Source organism: Rhinatrema bivittatum, chromosome 11 (genome assembly GCF_901001135.1).
Source record: "Rhinatrema bivittatum chromosome 11, aRhiBiv1.1, whole genome shotgun sequence".
In the NCBI taxonomy this organism is placed as follows: domain Eukaryota; kingdom Metazoa; phylum Chordata; class Amphibia; order Gymnophiona; family Rhinatrematidae; genus Rhinatrema; species Rhinatrema bivittatum.
The window spans coordinates 39,906,361-39,923,168 of NC_042625.1; the positions used below are offsets into that span (position 1 = coordinate 39,906,361).

At 40.3% G+C, this 16,808-nt stretch overlaps 1 protein-coding gene across 2 annotated transcripts in view; it reads right to left on the reverse strand.

Moving 5' to 3' along the window:
- Window positions 1-830: 830 nt before the first annotated feature.
- Window positions 831-16,808, reverse strand: part of SLC15A4 (solute carrier family 15 member 4) — a 69,143-nt gene continuing 53,165 nt past the window's right edge. The window contains exons 7-8 of one of the 2 annotated variants that reach the window (XM_029619697.1): window positions 14,056-14,214; window positions 831-4,722 (exon numbers count right to left, since the gene is read on the reverse strand). In XM_029619697.1, the coding sequence (XP_029475557.1) occupies window positions 4,574-4,722; window positions 14,056-14,214 (308 nt within the window). In that variant the 3' untranslated portion in view covers window positions 831-4,573. Of the gene's footprint in view, window positions 4,723-6,452; window positions 6,889-14,055; window positions 14,215-16,808 lie in introns of those variants that run through there. The other variant, XM_029619698.1, reaches the window with a different exon arrangement.

A 16,808-nucleotide genomic window follows, 5' to 3' on the forward strand; every position in this document is an offset into this window, starting at 1 on the left:
TCAGGAAGCCCTGCACAGTAAAACCTCCCGCTAAATGTATAAAATATATATTTTATTTTAATTTTATTTTTTTTTTAACTTACCAGAGCTCAGCCATACCTGGCTGAACACAGACTTCTCCAGCTGCAGGGGGAGAGGGCATGTGCCGTCACTGCCATGCTCAGCTTCCTGCACCCGCTGCCTTCCAGCTGCTCAAGCAGCTAAGTCCACGCCGGCTGAAAAACCAGTTTATCAGACCAAGGGACCACAGAAAATCATCTGGGGAGGGACCATTTGGTAACATTGCAGGAGAGCGGGGCATTAGTTTTCTTTCCTGAATTCTCCTTCTTAAAACTGAAAACAATCCCCACTGGGGAGATGCACGTCCACCATCTGCTAGAGATGGAGAATACTGGCTGGCTGGGGTCACTGCAGGGATATATACACTGTGATGTCAGCCTGCTCGTCTCCATCTGCTATTAGGAGTGCATAACCCACTTGTTCTGCATTCATCTGACTGGACGCTCAGAAAATTATCCATGCTGAACTGCCTTCTAGGCAAATAAGATAATTTACCTTCCCCTCCCCCGACTCCAAGGCTGTGCACATTCAAGTTTGCTAATTTAATGTCTGATGTACATTACATTTTGAAACTTAATTTCAGTAAATAAAGGTGGTATTAAAATGTTTAGTGGAAGTTTATTTTTACTTAATAGCAAATTAAGATTGTCAAAAAATGTGTAATTAAAGTGATGTGTATCAAAGTCTAACAAATATAAAAAAAAAAAAATAAAACCTATTGCCATGGCTATGCTGACCAGATTCAACAAAGTGAACACATCACGACAATCTGACTTTTTAGGAAATGTTTTTAATCAGAAAGGCGATTAATCCCACTGCCTTCAAATAAAGTGGAAACTCTGAAAGGAGAGGACCTAGAGAAAGAACCAGCATAGCCTTTGCAGTTAGAGACCTTATCCCTCTGATGAGAAGTATTACCTAAATAGTCATAAATGGTCATAATTACTTGTGCTAGAGGCTCAACCAAGTCATTAAAAAAAAACACCCCACATTTTTAAGTTACAATTTGTTGTGTCTGTTCGGTCATCTTGATTGCTGCAGAGAACCAAGGCAAGCATTCATTATTTCTGTACACCACAGCATACAGGTGGGAAACCAATTTACTTCTAGAACAACCAATACTGCATCCTGTGCTATTTGCCCTCTCAGATTTACAACTGAAAAGTTGTTACTCAGCTCCATGTTACAAAGCAACACACAATTGTTACTGATACCATTAAGTATAGGATACATGTACAGAACAGACTAAATTCTTCATATCTGAATTATACCTTTCAGACAGCCATGCATTCATTTTATAGAAACTAAAAAGATGCTTCTCCGGGGTCTGTGACAAGGAAGGCCACATAGAACTAGCCCCCCACAGCTCATGCCTGAAGTGTGGAGGCTGTAATTAACTCTGTTAATGCACCTATTGTAGAGATCCCCACCCCTGCTCAAAAAGGTAAAATGAATCCCTTGCAAGCCACCCCCACCTAGATCTGGACACGAATCCTTACAAAAGCTGTGCACAGCCGTGGCATCAGATTGTTTAGGGAATGCAAAAAAGAAAAGAAACCAAAAGCTCTCTCTCTGGCTGAGTGGCCAATTTTTGAAAGTTTCCTTTCAGCTGCACAGGGGTAGGCTTGACCCATACAGCAAGGCAGTGCTGCACTGCCCCTTCTGAGCACATATCCCCCCCCCCCCCCCCAATGCATGCAATAAGTTAATATATCACAGGAAGAACTGGACCAGGGAAAGTATTTTCTTCCCCCTTAAAAATGGATGTGAACTTAATGAAAATTATTTTAAAAATATGTAAGATAAAATACACAAAAAAAACCTTAAATATAAGGGAAAAAACAAAAGTCACTGATGCTTTAAAGATCCTACTTTAATACAGTTTTTTTTTTTGTTTTGGCAGTCTTCTCCAACACCCTCCCCCCCCCCAGTTTCCCCCCTTTGGGCTTGCAGCTGATTTGGAACCAGCCCCTATCAGGGGCTACAGCACCATGAATTTACATTCACAGGGTTTTGGTTTTTTTTTGGGGGGGGGGGGGGGGGCAGGGGTTGTCCTCTTTTATAACCCAAGTCTCCTCCCATCCCCAAGTCACCCAATTCAAGTAAAATTCTTGAGCAAGGCAGTCAGGCTGGAGATTAACAGAACAAAACTGTGCTGCTGATAAGAAATTAATCGTATTACAGCACGAAAACCACTTCAGCAGGAGCAAATCATTATCTACCCGAGGGGGGGGGGGGGGGGGGGGGGGAGAGACACGACCTGTCTGAATTTAAGAAGTGTATCTTATATTCAGAAATTTCAGTAAAATATCACTATATTGTGAAACTTTTCTAATCTTTTCCCATAATATTTCATGTTATTTCTATTTACTTTGTTGCAAAGTATCCCTTTTGTATCTTTCTTATTCATGCCGGTCATTCAACATACAGAACCTATGACTGGAAATGTCCTACATTGGAGAATTTTGAATGAGAGCAACTTCTGAGAAAAATGTACTGAAAAACAGTCCTAGGAAGCAAACAGATCCTCACCCTGACTAGCAAGGGGAGTCAGACCCTTGGGTATCCAGTTCTCAGGCAACAGCTGAAAAGCCAGACAGGATGGAAGGGTGTGCACATATTCTCTTTCCATGGACCTGCCTGGGACTCGGCATTTTGGCTGAGAGATGGTGACCCATCCAGGCTAAGTAACAGTGAATGACTGGCCAAGAGCTTAGCTGAGCTAAAATCACTGAAAGCTGAGACTGAAGGGCTTGAATCACTGAACGTTACCCAAGCCAGGAGCCCAATGGAGCTGTAAAACCCTCCTACTAAAGGGAGAAGAACCAAAGGACAGCAGCAGATCCGGAGGTGAAGTGGTCCCCCAGGAAGGTGTGGACCCCAGCAAACCCCCCCCCCCCCCAGGCCAACACTGCCAATCAGCCCAGCTGCATCTTTTCACATTGGTGAGACTTGGGGGAAAAAGGGGGGAAGATAACACTTGATTAAGCAGGGATCAAGAGGTCCCTTCTATTCTACATGGTGGTATACTGTGAGGACCAACAACCTCAAATTGCCAAATATGAAATGTTCTTTTTACCTTGTACAAATGTATATAGCTGCATGGCCTACGAGTACTAACCACAAGTAGATAATTATGCTGTTTGACTTCCTATTAGCAATGCACAATGTCATGAAGAAGTGTATATACTTATATATAGTCTAATAAACCTGTATATATTTGTAGATACTGCTAGCCTTGGTCACAGTCCCATTTGTTTTTTTAAGGTGAAGGAAGGGAAATCTCACCCACTAATACCTTCTTCCCCAGGTGGAAGAACCAGGCACCAAGAACGTGAGGACTGAGGGAATCTACCCTGGAGAGGGGGCTCCCGCCAGGTTGGCTCTGGCCCCAGGAATGCCCTACAGGGTAAGCAGTCAAGAGGACATTATATAATTTTTGGAGGCACCACTAAGAGGGATAACCAATCATTTTCTACAACCTGGGAGTAAGATTTCATGGAATGAGGAAAGCTACAGGAGACCAGGACCATAGAGAAGGCTCTCAGCCCTCACGTACCAAGTTACTGCGCAATCTAACTCTCACTACTAACTTTACCCATCTTCTCTTCCCACTAGAAAATCATTAAGGAAAAAGCAAACGGGCAGATCTAGATCAACTCAACATCCATCCGCAGCTTGAAAGAAAGATTAAGAGTTCTGTTCCGGTGTGGGCAAGGTGGAGGGTACAGGGATAAGGAAATGGGGCAACCTACAATACTGGTAACTGCATTTATTATTGGAAGCTGTTTGACTTTGTACCATGGTTTGTAAAGGAGTCTTCCACACCCCACCCATGCTGTTTCCTCCCTTTTTAATGAGAATTGTATTGCATACGGTTTTTCCCACTAGCGTCGTTGCCTTTTGACCTGCACATAGGCCTTCATGGAGATCAAATCCATCACCTCGTGCTTAGTTTGCACCGTGCACGTCTAGTAGCACTATAGAAAAAATAAGCAGCACTTGTTGATTGGGGACATCAGAGACTTATATACAGAAAAGAAATAAAACGTTTGTGCACTCTTATACCCAAAATATTCTTTAAACAAACCAAAAAAAAACCAAAAAAAAACCCAACCAGTTTATAAATGGCTAACTATTGCACAGTCATATGCATACCACTGAGCTGGCTGAAATTTTGTTTAAAAAAGGTTTTAAAAAGGAAAATCCATAATTCGTCAACAATCCTGAAAAGGTTAGCAGTCTCATTTAGCTTTTTCACTGCTGGTCAGAAATACTTTCAGGTTCACGATTCTCCTCCGTAAAGGAACAGTAGTGCAATATTGATCTGACCCATGAAAGCCAGTAAGGCACTTGCCTGTATTAAAAAGGACAAAAGGACACGCTGAAAACTGTCAGGTTGCACGCAAGCTTAAGGGTCTGGCTCCTAAGACGGGTTCCTTCAAGAACAGCTCTAAAATGGAGTTCATTTTATTCGTCAGCGCGCTGCCAGCTAGTTTACTCCTCAGCAGGGTCAGGTCCTTCCGGTGGCAGCCCCTTCATTAACCCGGGCTTTCTGGCGTTCATATCTCACAGAAACAATGAGGAAGAGTATGAGCGTCACTCCCTGAATACCCGCCAGCAGGAAAAAATAGTTGTCCAAAGAGCAGTCATTGATATTGCCTAGAAGAGAAAAAAAAAAAAAAAAAGGAAAAATGTTTTACGACATTACATAGGGATTCTCTCGTTTATTTCAAATCTGTACTTGCTAAGCAATATCATTGCCAGTGTAAAAGTCAGAGAAAACACCCAATAACCCATTCCCGTTTCTGGAACGGCAACATTTTTTTTTTTTTGTAGAAGAAAGATGTTTGTCTACCCTGTACTGCTCTTCCCTCAAACATTCCCTGCCAACTGAGAATTTTCTCCTCCCACATCCCATGTACTCAGCAATATGAGTAAATAAGATATCTTCCAAATCCAATTCTATCGGAATAGTAATTTCATACTAAATTTAGCGTCCCTGTGGGGGTGCAGTGAGGTTATTTAAAAGGAAGAAGACTGGTGGACCGTAGTAAAGACTGCAGTGAAACTGCACCTGTTTCAATAAGTAATGTTAGCTTCCGAATGCTCTGGTTCACTGCACCCTCTGATGTAGTCTAAACTTTATCTTCCAGTATAAAATTTCATTGTTCGCTTATGTGCTTCCAAGCTAGGGATATGTGAAAGTACTTGCAGAAAAAGTAAAAAGAAGGGGTGAAAAAAAACCTGTAAAAAAAAAAAAAGGTCTGAGCTAAGCAGAAGGCATCCGTAGCTACAAACGTAGTACAAGGAAACACCAGAGATCAACTGGGGGGGGGGGGGGGGGGGAGGGGGGGTCTGTGACACTGCACCAGGACACAGGGTAGATAGACTACAGAAATTAAAAAAAAAAAAAGAAAGGTTGCATTTGTAGCCATAGGATTTCAAAATGGAGAATTAAAAAAAAAACCCAAAACAAAAAAACCACACTTCAAGTTGCTCCTTACAAATGCCCCATCAAAATGGGACGTCATACACAGAAACATGGAAAACAGAATATGCAAATGGCACCAATATGTGCTCACACAGAAATTAGCTCTCTGTCCAAACAAGTTATAACAAACTTTCACATTAAAAGACTTTCAATACTAACTTGACATTATTACACGGCATCACTCGAGGACTTTTACAACCTTTTTAAACTTTGGGGGGGGGGGGGGGGGGGAGTTTATCGAGTACTTCTTGATAGCATTTTATACTAAAGGAGAATGCATTTTCAAAACAAACTGCACCCGGTATTCTGGCCTTGCGTTCCTGCTGGACAAATATCAGGGCTTTGCTGGAACCCGGCACCTGCTTCATGGAAGAGCACACACCGGGTATATTTATGAACTGAAAAAAGTTCGGGGGAAGATTACGCCATAGACTTAGTTTGTGAGAGAGACTTCCATATTGAAGGACGCCATCCTTCTTCCATGCAAGCCCTCCACTGCTATCCTGTACCATTCTAACAAAATAATGAAGCCCCCTGGACTCAAAATTTACATTAAACCAAGCGCTAAAGAAAAAGAAACAATCTGAACTTTGTTTTAGTGTAAATGAGTAGTCCCCTGCGATGCAAGACTAATTACTTCTGAATTAAGAAAATGTTGCTGATAGGTCCAGGGGACAACTCTCCATTATTAAATGAGCTTTCAGCATTGCTACACGTAGACTACAACATGGCTCATTTCCAACACATCACAACACACACACGCAGGCAGGCAATTATGCCATTAGGGTTATTATAAGAAACGAGAGGGGGGAATGAGGGAAGGGGCGCCCGTCTCACCAGCTGAATGCAGATAGGTTTCCAGACATAACTGCTTTAATTATTGAAATTGAAGGCAATTATAATAAAAAGTACAAACGTTCTTCCCCCATTTAAAAATGCAGCACACATTTGAAACCCCCCATTTATAAATAATTTATAGTCTTGCTTATTTACCAGACCCTGTTCTAGGTGGATTCCAAAGATAAAACATAACAGAGCATCTCAAATAAAACAAGGTTCCATAAACAGATGAAAAAAAACAAAACAAAAACAAATAAAAATGCACAAAATTAAGAATGCAAAGGTCAGCTTCAAAGTTTCCTAAAACTCTAGTAATCCATCATCGACCTTGCGAATAGCCAGAGAAAGGCCATCCACAGGCAAGATAAGGCCTGGCCACAAGTTTCCTTTAAATGGATTTTATTCGTATCGTGCTCAGCAGACCTCAAAGTTCTCATCAGGCGATACCATATTAACCACTCCGTAAGGTATTCTGGGCTACCTTTGGGAAGTGCCTGAAAAGTAATGGAGAGGATCTTAATTTGTATACTCTGCTTCACTGTGAGCCAATGCAGCGCCTTCAAAATGGGGGTGATGTGGTGCCGTGAGAAACTTCCAGAAACTAAAAAAAGCGCACAGCAGCAATTGCAAAGCCTTCACATGGCATTTAGGAAGGCCCAGATATTACGGTATCTAAGAGAGGCACAGGAGCTCCATCTATTACCAGTTGTGGTAGTTGGCTGGCTGTACAGGAAACCAAACATGGCCTCCATGTTTACTAAATTTCAAAGAGCATTTTCACTCACCCATTGTTTAATGGTACCCAACGTTTGTAGCACTAGAACATATATGTTTGATAGACTGTTAGTACCTGGAAATATCAACTGTGCATTATCGACATGCATCTTAAAAATAATCCCCTTCCTGTAAAACCATATATAAACATTCAAAAGGGAAGCAGACAGGATCCTTGCAGACCCCCAAAAAAAAAAAAAGATGAGTGCCAGCTGGAGGTCCTTCAACCAACGGTCAGCAAAGAAAGACCAAAACCAGTCCTAACACCAAACCCGCATCCCAATTTGTTAGCAATGCAGTTTTATTGCAATATCTAACTGAATCGAAAGCTGCCGATACATCCAAGAAATGTTACCACCAATTGCCAAGTGGATGGAAATTGTTTTAAAAAAAAAAAAAAAAAAAGAGTGATGTTTACCCAGCCCCATCCTGGCAGGAAATGTGTCAGCATTTAACATCTGCAGCTAATGTTCGACGAGGTTTCATTTCTTTAGACTGCACAGCCCGTGAGTGGAGATACGGAAATCAAAAGACTCGCACACAAGTTAAAAGAAAGGGAAATAATAAAATAAGGTTCTGGCTGGCATTATTCACTCAACCAGTGGATATGGATCCAGCACACCCCGACAGTTTTATCAATCCATTAAAGCCGGAACACAATACCACAATTACAAGGCAGGCAATCAGAATAGCCAACAGACCTTATTAGTATGCAGGTCACGCCTATCTCTTTTTCTTTATATTCACAATCTGAACATAGCACTCTGTTTTATGATGCACTTAAGCCTGCAAAACACATTATAAAGTTGGAACACTTTACTATTTTTATTGTGTATACATAAAAAGGCTGTTTCTCTTTGTAACTGCCTACACAATACGCATTTTAAGAGGAGTAAGCTTCGATCTGGCTATCAGCTTTGCATTTTTCTTTTCTACCTGCTTCAACCTTATCCTCAGCACCTGCTGCCACATCTCACAAAAAAAGTACAAACTGTCCCTACTTAATAACCCTCCTTCCTTACCAGTATCCTTCAATAACTTGGAGTATGCCGATTTGTGGCTAGAGGTATTTCTTTTTAATTCAACAGGGATAAAAAGTGGATTTCAGTAGACGTTTATTCATTCATCAATGTGGCTAGCAGGCTTAATGTGTCTGCAGGTCTAGGGAAAGCATTTCTTCTATGGCCGTCTTCTCCGGTGGTGAAGATGGGGAGTTGCTGGAGGCTACAGTCCCAACCAAAACCTTCCAGGAAAACTGGATATTTTTCAGAGCATGTAAATGCCGTTTTAAAAGCACAATCTTGTCAAAAACTCTCCCTTACCTAGGTATCCCATTACTGTGCACAATAAAATACCACGTTAAAAAAAAAAATGTAAAAATTAAAAACAAACACAATGAGCATTTTGTCTCACAAATGTATCAAACTATCTGAAAGAAAAGCAAACTATAAACGTGCCAACCTCCTCATCCATTTCCTGTCGCGTGGACAAATGTTAACATGATATAGTTGTAATGAGCTAATTTGTTTCCTAGCCATTAAGTTATCCCATTGGAATGGGTTTACAGGTTGTGTGACAGCTAAAGAGTCCACAGAGACTTGGACAGCTACCAAATTCACTCATCCATTACTCCTCCCTACCCCTTGGGTGCTGTCCTGTCAGCACCGGAGGGATGCTAGGACTCCCCAGGGGCTGCAGCAGATAACTGCTCAAGAAACATGGTCTTTTCCGCTGCTACCCAACAGCATTTGCACAACAGCAATTTTCTGGTGATTTACACATTATTCTGATTACCCAGCTGTACATTCATTTCTTAGAAGAGGCTGCTAACCACAAAAAAAAAGCACAAAAACCCACCACCATAAAAAAGGATCCCAAATGAATAACCTCTAATGATGCTTACAAAAGGCAACACTACCATGCAAAGAAAGGGTCCAACAAGGGAGGTCAACACTGCACACAATTACTTCTCTCCTCTATCAACGATCATCCCACAAGATCTATTTCATGCAAGTACCATCACATGGATTCAATTCTTGCTCTTATGGCGTCCTAAATATAATCATAGATCCAGTGCCTTCCCCACTCCTTTTCCTAGGGGGATATGATTTATTTTATTTAACATTTTTTATATACCGAGGTTCTGGTAACAATGTTATCAATCACTTCGGTTTTGATGAGTGACATACAATGTCACTCATCATGGTATATGATATACCATGATGAGTGACATTGTATGTTGTATAAAGTATTTGAACTGCATAAGAAAAATAATTGTGGGGGTGGGGGGGGGGAGCTTTAGGAGGGACACTGGACCTATGATTTTATTTAGGGCTCAGTCCGAGGCAATATATGCCCTATGTATGATGGTGCCTATATGAAATATCTTTTGTAGGGTGATCGCCAATAAGACAAGTGGCATTTGGGTACTTACTAAAAAGTCATAACAGGCCAGTTGAAAACAAGGCAAAGAGTCCTAAATACATTTAAAAAAAAAAAAAAAAAAAAAAAGGTGTCAAACATGTCCAAGATAAATCTCACACTTACTAGATTAAGATCCTTTTTCTTTGTAGCTCAAAATACAAAAAACAGAATCCTGATATGAAATCCAATGATTGTTCTTGAAATGGTGCCCCTAAGTCAGTCAATTCTTAAATAAGAATCAGCAGATTACATCTGGGAAGGAACCATCTGCTTCTACAATAAATTGTTAGATGTTCTGAGCTTTGTCCCATATGTAAGTGACAAATGGTAACTAAATATAGCGTAAGCCAGCCTTAGAAACTGCCCCGAAGACACTTCTGTTTTAAATTACATCCTGACAGCTAAATGTGACAGACAGCATATGCTTTTGCTCAAGAGGTATTCAAATTTTACATAATATTAAAAAGTTAAGTTTTACACTACTGTCTTTGTAGAAATAAGAATCAAACAAGTGTTAGTCCACACAGGTCTCCTCTACATCCTGCTTGATGATTCATTTTTTACACAATCAAGTGAATTAACACAAGCATGGCATTTTGCACCACTGTCTGAAAGAGTGGACAGGCCTAGCCACTTATACTCTCAAGTCTGAAATAGTAAAAAAGTGTAATTGCAAACCATCTATCCCTGGTCCACAAGGTCAGCTGAAAAGAACAGGTGCACACAAGGACTGTTGCAAAGGCATATAAGATACATGACAATTAGCAATACACAATCTCAAACAGTCTGAGGACACGGCTTCCCTCCTCATTTACTACATTTGGATCTTTTCAATTCAGCTGGAATCCATGGTTTGCATATTTACAAACCAATTCAAAGACCTGTATATAGCCTACAAAACCTGCAAATATTTACACTGAATTAAATCCTAATTCTGCATTGCAAAAAAAAAATCCGATTTCAGTTGAGCCATAGCTAACAAACGTTTTGGAGAAAAATGTACAGATCTGAACCTGGTTTCCAGCAGGATCAAGGGATGTACACTCACCCCCAGTTTCCAAAACAGTTATAATGCGGATGGAGCACGTAGAAGCAACTCTGCATAGACTGGTCACTAAATGCCCCTATTCATCTGTGATTCTGACTGAAAACATGGAGAGAATGCAGAAAGAAGGATCAATCTTGTAGACAAGCACTAAAACACACATTGGTGACTGCTTTTATCAAACTCCCTAACTGCCATCTACTGGTACCCATAATTAAATCTCAGTTCTAACCACAAAACAGGGCCTTTGAAGGCATGCTTGTAGCTGTCTTTTATATCTTGCCCAGCTTCAGTATACCTGCATTATCCTGCAAATGAACTCCACCAGTTCAATCACCTTGTGTACCTGGAGCAGCGGAAGGGGAACACAGGACTCATTCGAAAGCAAAATGTCGAGATCCTATTTCACAATGGAAGACAACTCTTTTTTTTTTTTTTTTTTGGTAAAAATGAGCTATGCGACGATTTTCGATGCTTAAATTTAGCTGGTCCCAAAGGCCAGCTCTTAAAAAATAAATGTGCACAAAAAAACTACACACTAATTCTAGAGAAAATAAAGTGTTTGACACACACAGATCAAACTGTATTAGAAATCCAAGAGACTGGAAATCACATGCTTCCAAGAAAAATGAACAGTACAATGTAGTAATAATTACAAAACTATTTTTTTTAAAATCACAGATTAGCTAGGATTTCTCCATTATCTTGACTACCTCCAACAAGAAGCCAGTTTTTAACCTACTTTCCCCAAAGGTGAGCCACCTTACGAGAGTCCCCAATAACTTCTGCGCGGAACTTCATTGTATATTAAAAAAAAAAAATGCATCTGTTTTAAATGCATGGGCTGCCTTCTACTGAAGATGGTCCACAAGTTCTAATTATACCAATCATCTCTGATTAGTATGTCAGCTTTTCCCTGACACTGGAACACTAATTTACAGGTGTTGCTTTATGTTCTGATTTTCCAAAATATCTAAAGTGGTCAAAACATTGTAGAGTAAATTCTTTAAGCCATTTATTTTTACTGTAAACTAAAATGCTTTTCTTACAGCATGTATTTTTTTTTTTAATTCCTATTTATCTTTACTAATTTTTTCTGGAAATTCATCTACTTTTATATTAAATTGTACCCCCCTCTGCCAGGGAAAAAAAAAAAAGATTCCATGTTTAGAATCACGACTGTAGAAAAGACCCTATGGCCCATGCAGTCTGCACATCCATCCGATTAGTTTAGCATTACAATTTCCATTACTTCCTTAGAGATCTCCTGTTTTTATCTCATGCTTTCTTGAATTCAGATATAATCAATGCACTTAAAATCTAGGAGTGCGGCATCAAAATCAAGTAATTAAAACCTCATTTGGAAAAAATGACTTAAGAGATCTATAATCCATCATTTCACATTCTATTACTAGCAAATGAAGTGGTTTGAAGGCCATATGAGTTATTGCTTTGCAGTTGGGTACTGTCCAGTAATAACTTACAATATCAAATACAAACTGATTTTTAAGAAGGTTGGCAAGCGAGAGCTGAAAGCTTTGCAGATCCTAGCTGGCTATCAGTCACGGTATCAGGGTGAAAGAAAGAAAAAAAAAAAAGACGCAGGATGCTTCAAACTGGGGCCAGAAGTAGCCAAAACATGACAGAAATGTCATGCCAGTCTCCTTAAAAATCAATCTGCAGTGACATAAATAAGTTACTAGGCAGAACCTGGCTTACAGTAATAACAGGTTTTCCCTCAAATACTATCAAACAAGGTGGCACTAATTTAAGTCCTTAGACTGTATTTATAGAAATACCGCAATGGAAAAAAACCAGAAGTGCTTCAGAACAAGCCTTTTTACAGAAAGATATACAAACATAAAAAAAATCTGAAAAAGTCAAACTGGGCATCGCTACCAGATTTGATGCCCTGAGACACAAACTACAATTTTAATTCATCACTAGCCCTGATAAAACTGCTTCATTTTATTTCCATTATGAGACGATGTTAAATGTTGGACATTATAATATTCTGGATAATCTTTTAGTCATTTATTGAATATGAGTGACATCTTTGATGAGCAATAAGCTGTAAATGTTTTGTTATGTTGGTTATTTGTAGTGCCATAAATTAGTCAATCTTGTTTTTATGAGTGTTTGATTTGGAAGTTGGCTTGTTAACCACCTAGAACTGGCAATTGTGCGGGATACAAATAATTTTAAATAAATCTGAAAACAAGCATCATGGAAAAAATGTTCCCAAAATCCAAAAGGGTCTTGCGATCACTGCATGCAGATCTCTCTCTCTCATATGCATATTTAATGCAGACATCCTGAAAATCTGATCGGTTTGTGGCCCTTGAGGGACAGAATTGCCCACATGTGCACTACCAGCAAGCATCAAAAGCCTACGTAGCTGGATTTGCCAGTTTGCACTGAAAATGGGTAACACTGGATTTTCATGGGCAAGGCATTTTGTGCAGCTCAATATTCCTTGCAGGAGAGGTCACAGAATCAGTGAAAATGGTTTATTTCCAACTATAAGATACATAAGCATTCAAATTCTGACCCTAGAATCCCCTCAGTGTGTCAAGCTACATTCTAAGCAGGCAAAAGGTTTGCACTAGAAAACGTAAGGGTCAGTGCGCATTCATGCTAATGCAGGCACTGAACATGCACTAAGAGCGTTAACTACTTGAGAGAGTTAATGCAGTTTAGTGTGTTAGGCCACATTAACATGGTTCAATGCAAAAAAAACAAACAAACCGCATTACAAAGCATGCAAATACATGCTGCGCAGCTTGTGAATAAATGCATATTAGCACAAATTACGCTAAGCACTGCAATTTTCCATTAAACCTTGGGGAGGTGACAAACTTTAGCATTAACCTTCTGTAGCTATCACAGATCTCCAATCAGCATCCCACCCTCCAAGTACTGCAGACGAGGGGATGCCATGGTCCCCTTCCCCTCTCCCCTCCAAATGGTACAGAACAGAGCGCCAATCCACTCAAAGGCAGTAATCCTGATCGCTCCCCATCCTGAGTACTGCAAACATGGGGCTCCCTGATGCAGCGCCTGCCTATCCCTTCTGAGGTCTTCAAAACAGAAGCTGGAGGCAGGAGAGTGTACTCTCCCCCCCCCACCACCACCACCACACACCTTCTAACCCTGTTGCTACCACCGAGATCCAAAATGGCGCCACGTGACCGTTGCCCCTTAAATAGCATTAACAGTATTTTAGTGCTACTTGGTATATTGGCCCCATAGTGGAAGCACTTCTAATAAAAGAGGACCAAAAAAGGGCTGCGTTAGTTTTTAACAGCTGCATTTACCGCAGTATTAAAAAAAATGGTTTTCCCTCCTGTAATGCTTGGATTTGATCTCCAAGATAAAGATTCCGCATATTAGGAATAAGCAAACAGCGATGACTCACCTAAATCAGCATGACTACTCATCCATCCAATTGCTGGAAGGGATACCAGCGCCAAGAGTCCAGATCCAACAAAGGAACCAACACCAGAAAAGAAAAAAAATAATCCCATAATGGCACTCTGCATGGATTTCGGGGCCGCTGAATATGCAAATTCTAGCCCTGCATTTCAAAAGGAAAGAGAAAAGTTGCATGAGATTTTTTTTTTCTTTAAACCACAAACATGCACCGTTGATAGTCTACAAGCTCTAACTCTGTGGCATCCCTCCTATGTGCGGAATGAAGCTGTCTTCATTAATTTTATTTTAATTTTTAAAAAATAGTAGAATACAGCTGTTCATCGCACAGATAGTCCACAGAGCGGAAACCTGTGGTACAGTCTACAATTATAACACAAAAAAGGTAGAATGATAGAAAGCCAGGATCAGCTGACCGGATAAACATATACTACAATAATTACAAAAATCGACAACAGGAGTCTGCTCTTTGAAGCAGAACGCCCCCAGCAGCATTTAATCTAGCGCGGATTATGGAGGACTTTAGTTTGTAGCTAGACAGGTTCTAGTCCGCTGACAGCTATTGATAACAATTTCATGCTACCTCAAGCAGGCCGACTGGAAATTAAACCCTCAAGCTGGTAAAGTCGTTTGAGATTATGGTCACTGCCTAAATAAGCATTCTTTGCAGAGGCTGGGGGGGGAATGTTACAAAAGATTCATAAAAGGATCTTTTTTTCCCCACACAGGGACTTAAAGTGGAACAACCGTGGTATGCGAAAAAGTATTTTCAGCATTTCTATAAATGGAAACCAAGCTTCTGCTTTTCTCTACATCAGACTTTTTTTTTTTTTAAGCAAGAAATGCTTTCAAATATTCATAAACTGGTACTAACATCTTGACACATCAATCTAGCACAAAGTTATTCAAATGTAGCAAGCTATGGATTTCAAATGGATTGCAATTTAAGCTTTCCAAAATGTTCCATAACTTAGCTGCAAATATTTTGTTTTGATTTATCACTCATATTTCACATATACACAAACAGGAGGAATCTTAAGATAGTGATCATCTGACATACTCTATAGAACATGTGGGCAAATTACAGGCTAGAGGCCTGTTCTGGCCCTCATGGATGAGAGCATGCCAATTCTGTCCAGTAGAACCCACTGTCGGACCTCCAAGGACCTTCAATGCCTCAGACTGTGAAGGAAGACACCGCCCCCCCCCCTCCCCCGGACCAGACCCCCTGCTGTGGTCCTCAAGCCAACAAGGTTTGCCTACCCCTGAACAAGAAAGTGGTTGAATGAAAACCAAGTCTGACTTGAACTGAATAAAGTAGCTCATTAGATGGAACCAAAGTGGACAGAAGTTACCCAATTACTATGTTGCAAACCAAGTCTTTTGGAGGCTCTACGTCACTTCCAGTTTTACACTCTACTCTGAAGCCCTTTAGCTCTACTGAAGAGGAGCATAACAGGTCCCGGATGAGCAAGAGAAGTACAAAGAATGTTAGCATTTTCTTTTTAAAGCAGTATGCAGGAAAAAAAAAATGCAGGCCCGGTAACTTTTCTGCAAATGGAAGAATAGAGCAGTCTGTGGCAGAACTTTACACCAATGGCTCTGGCTAAAGTAAATGCTTTACAAATTATACTAATTCTTGCCACCTCATAGGTATCCTGCCAGACCACATGTCAATATCTCCAACTAAAGACACAAAAACAGTTGTAGGGGCTTGTGTATTATGGAAGTCTATTCAACAACCACCAAAGAAAAATCTCCAGACCAGACAGCCAACAGTGGATTTCTCCAAAGCTTTGCTTCAAGGGAAGGGCAATTTTGAGAGCCATGTGTGCTGATAATCTGCACCAATTTGCACCAGTGTGGGCAGTTAGATTATTGCATTATCTTATTAACGCAAAGAGGGTAAGTATATAATCAATTTCAAATAAACTAAATACATACATTCAAAGAAATTTGTATTAATTTACACAAGTCATGTGATAATTTATACTGATCAAATAAAAGATTTTTATATATTTGTTTCACTCTTTTCTATACAAACATTCATGATCAAAACCATATCACATCGGTTTACAATGAACAAGGGGTTATAACTTTAACAAACCATTTAAACAGGAAGCAAAGTTACAATCAACAAGGTGGAATAAACTTGGGGGCCAAGATAACTGGGAAGACAGTTAAAGTAGAACTAAAAATTAAAAAGTTAAACAATTATAAAATTAAACGTTTTAAATACTTAGTAGATGGGGTTCCTAGCTGCATAAATAGCGAAGTATGGCTAAAGGACCATTTGCATGTTTCATAAAGTTTACGGGAAGGCTTGAAGGAATAGCTAGGTCTTGAGTTTTTTTCTAAATGTTAGATGGCAGGGCTCCAGTCTGAGGTCTGTAGGCATATTATTCCAAATGGCCGGGCCCGCTGTCGAGAATGCCCGTCTTTAGTCGTTGCATGGCGTGTGGCTTTGGTTCGGGGGGGGGGGGGGGGGGGCTTGCAGAGTTCCTTTGTATGCTTCTCTGATGGGTCTAGTAGGGGTGTGGAGTCTGAATGGGATTTCGAGGTTGAGCTGGAGTTGTTTGTGGATGGTTTTGTGTATTATGGTGAGAGACTTGTGTAGGATTCTGTAATTTACAGGAAGCCAGTGTAAGTTCCAGAAGATGGGTGTGATGTGTTTTCCGCGATTGGTGTTAGTCTGAATTCTGGCCGCGGCGTTCTGGAGCATCTGTAGTGGTTTGATGG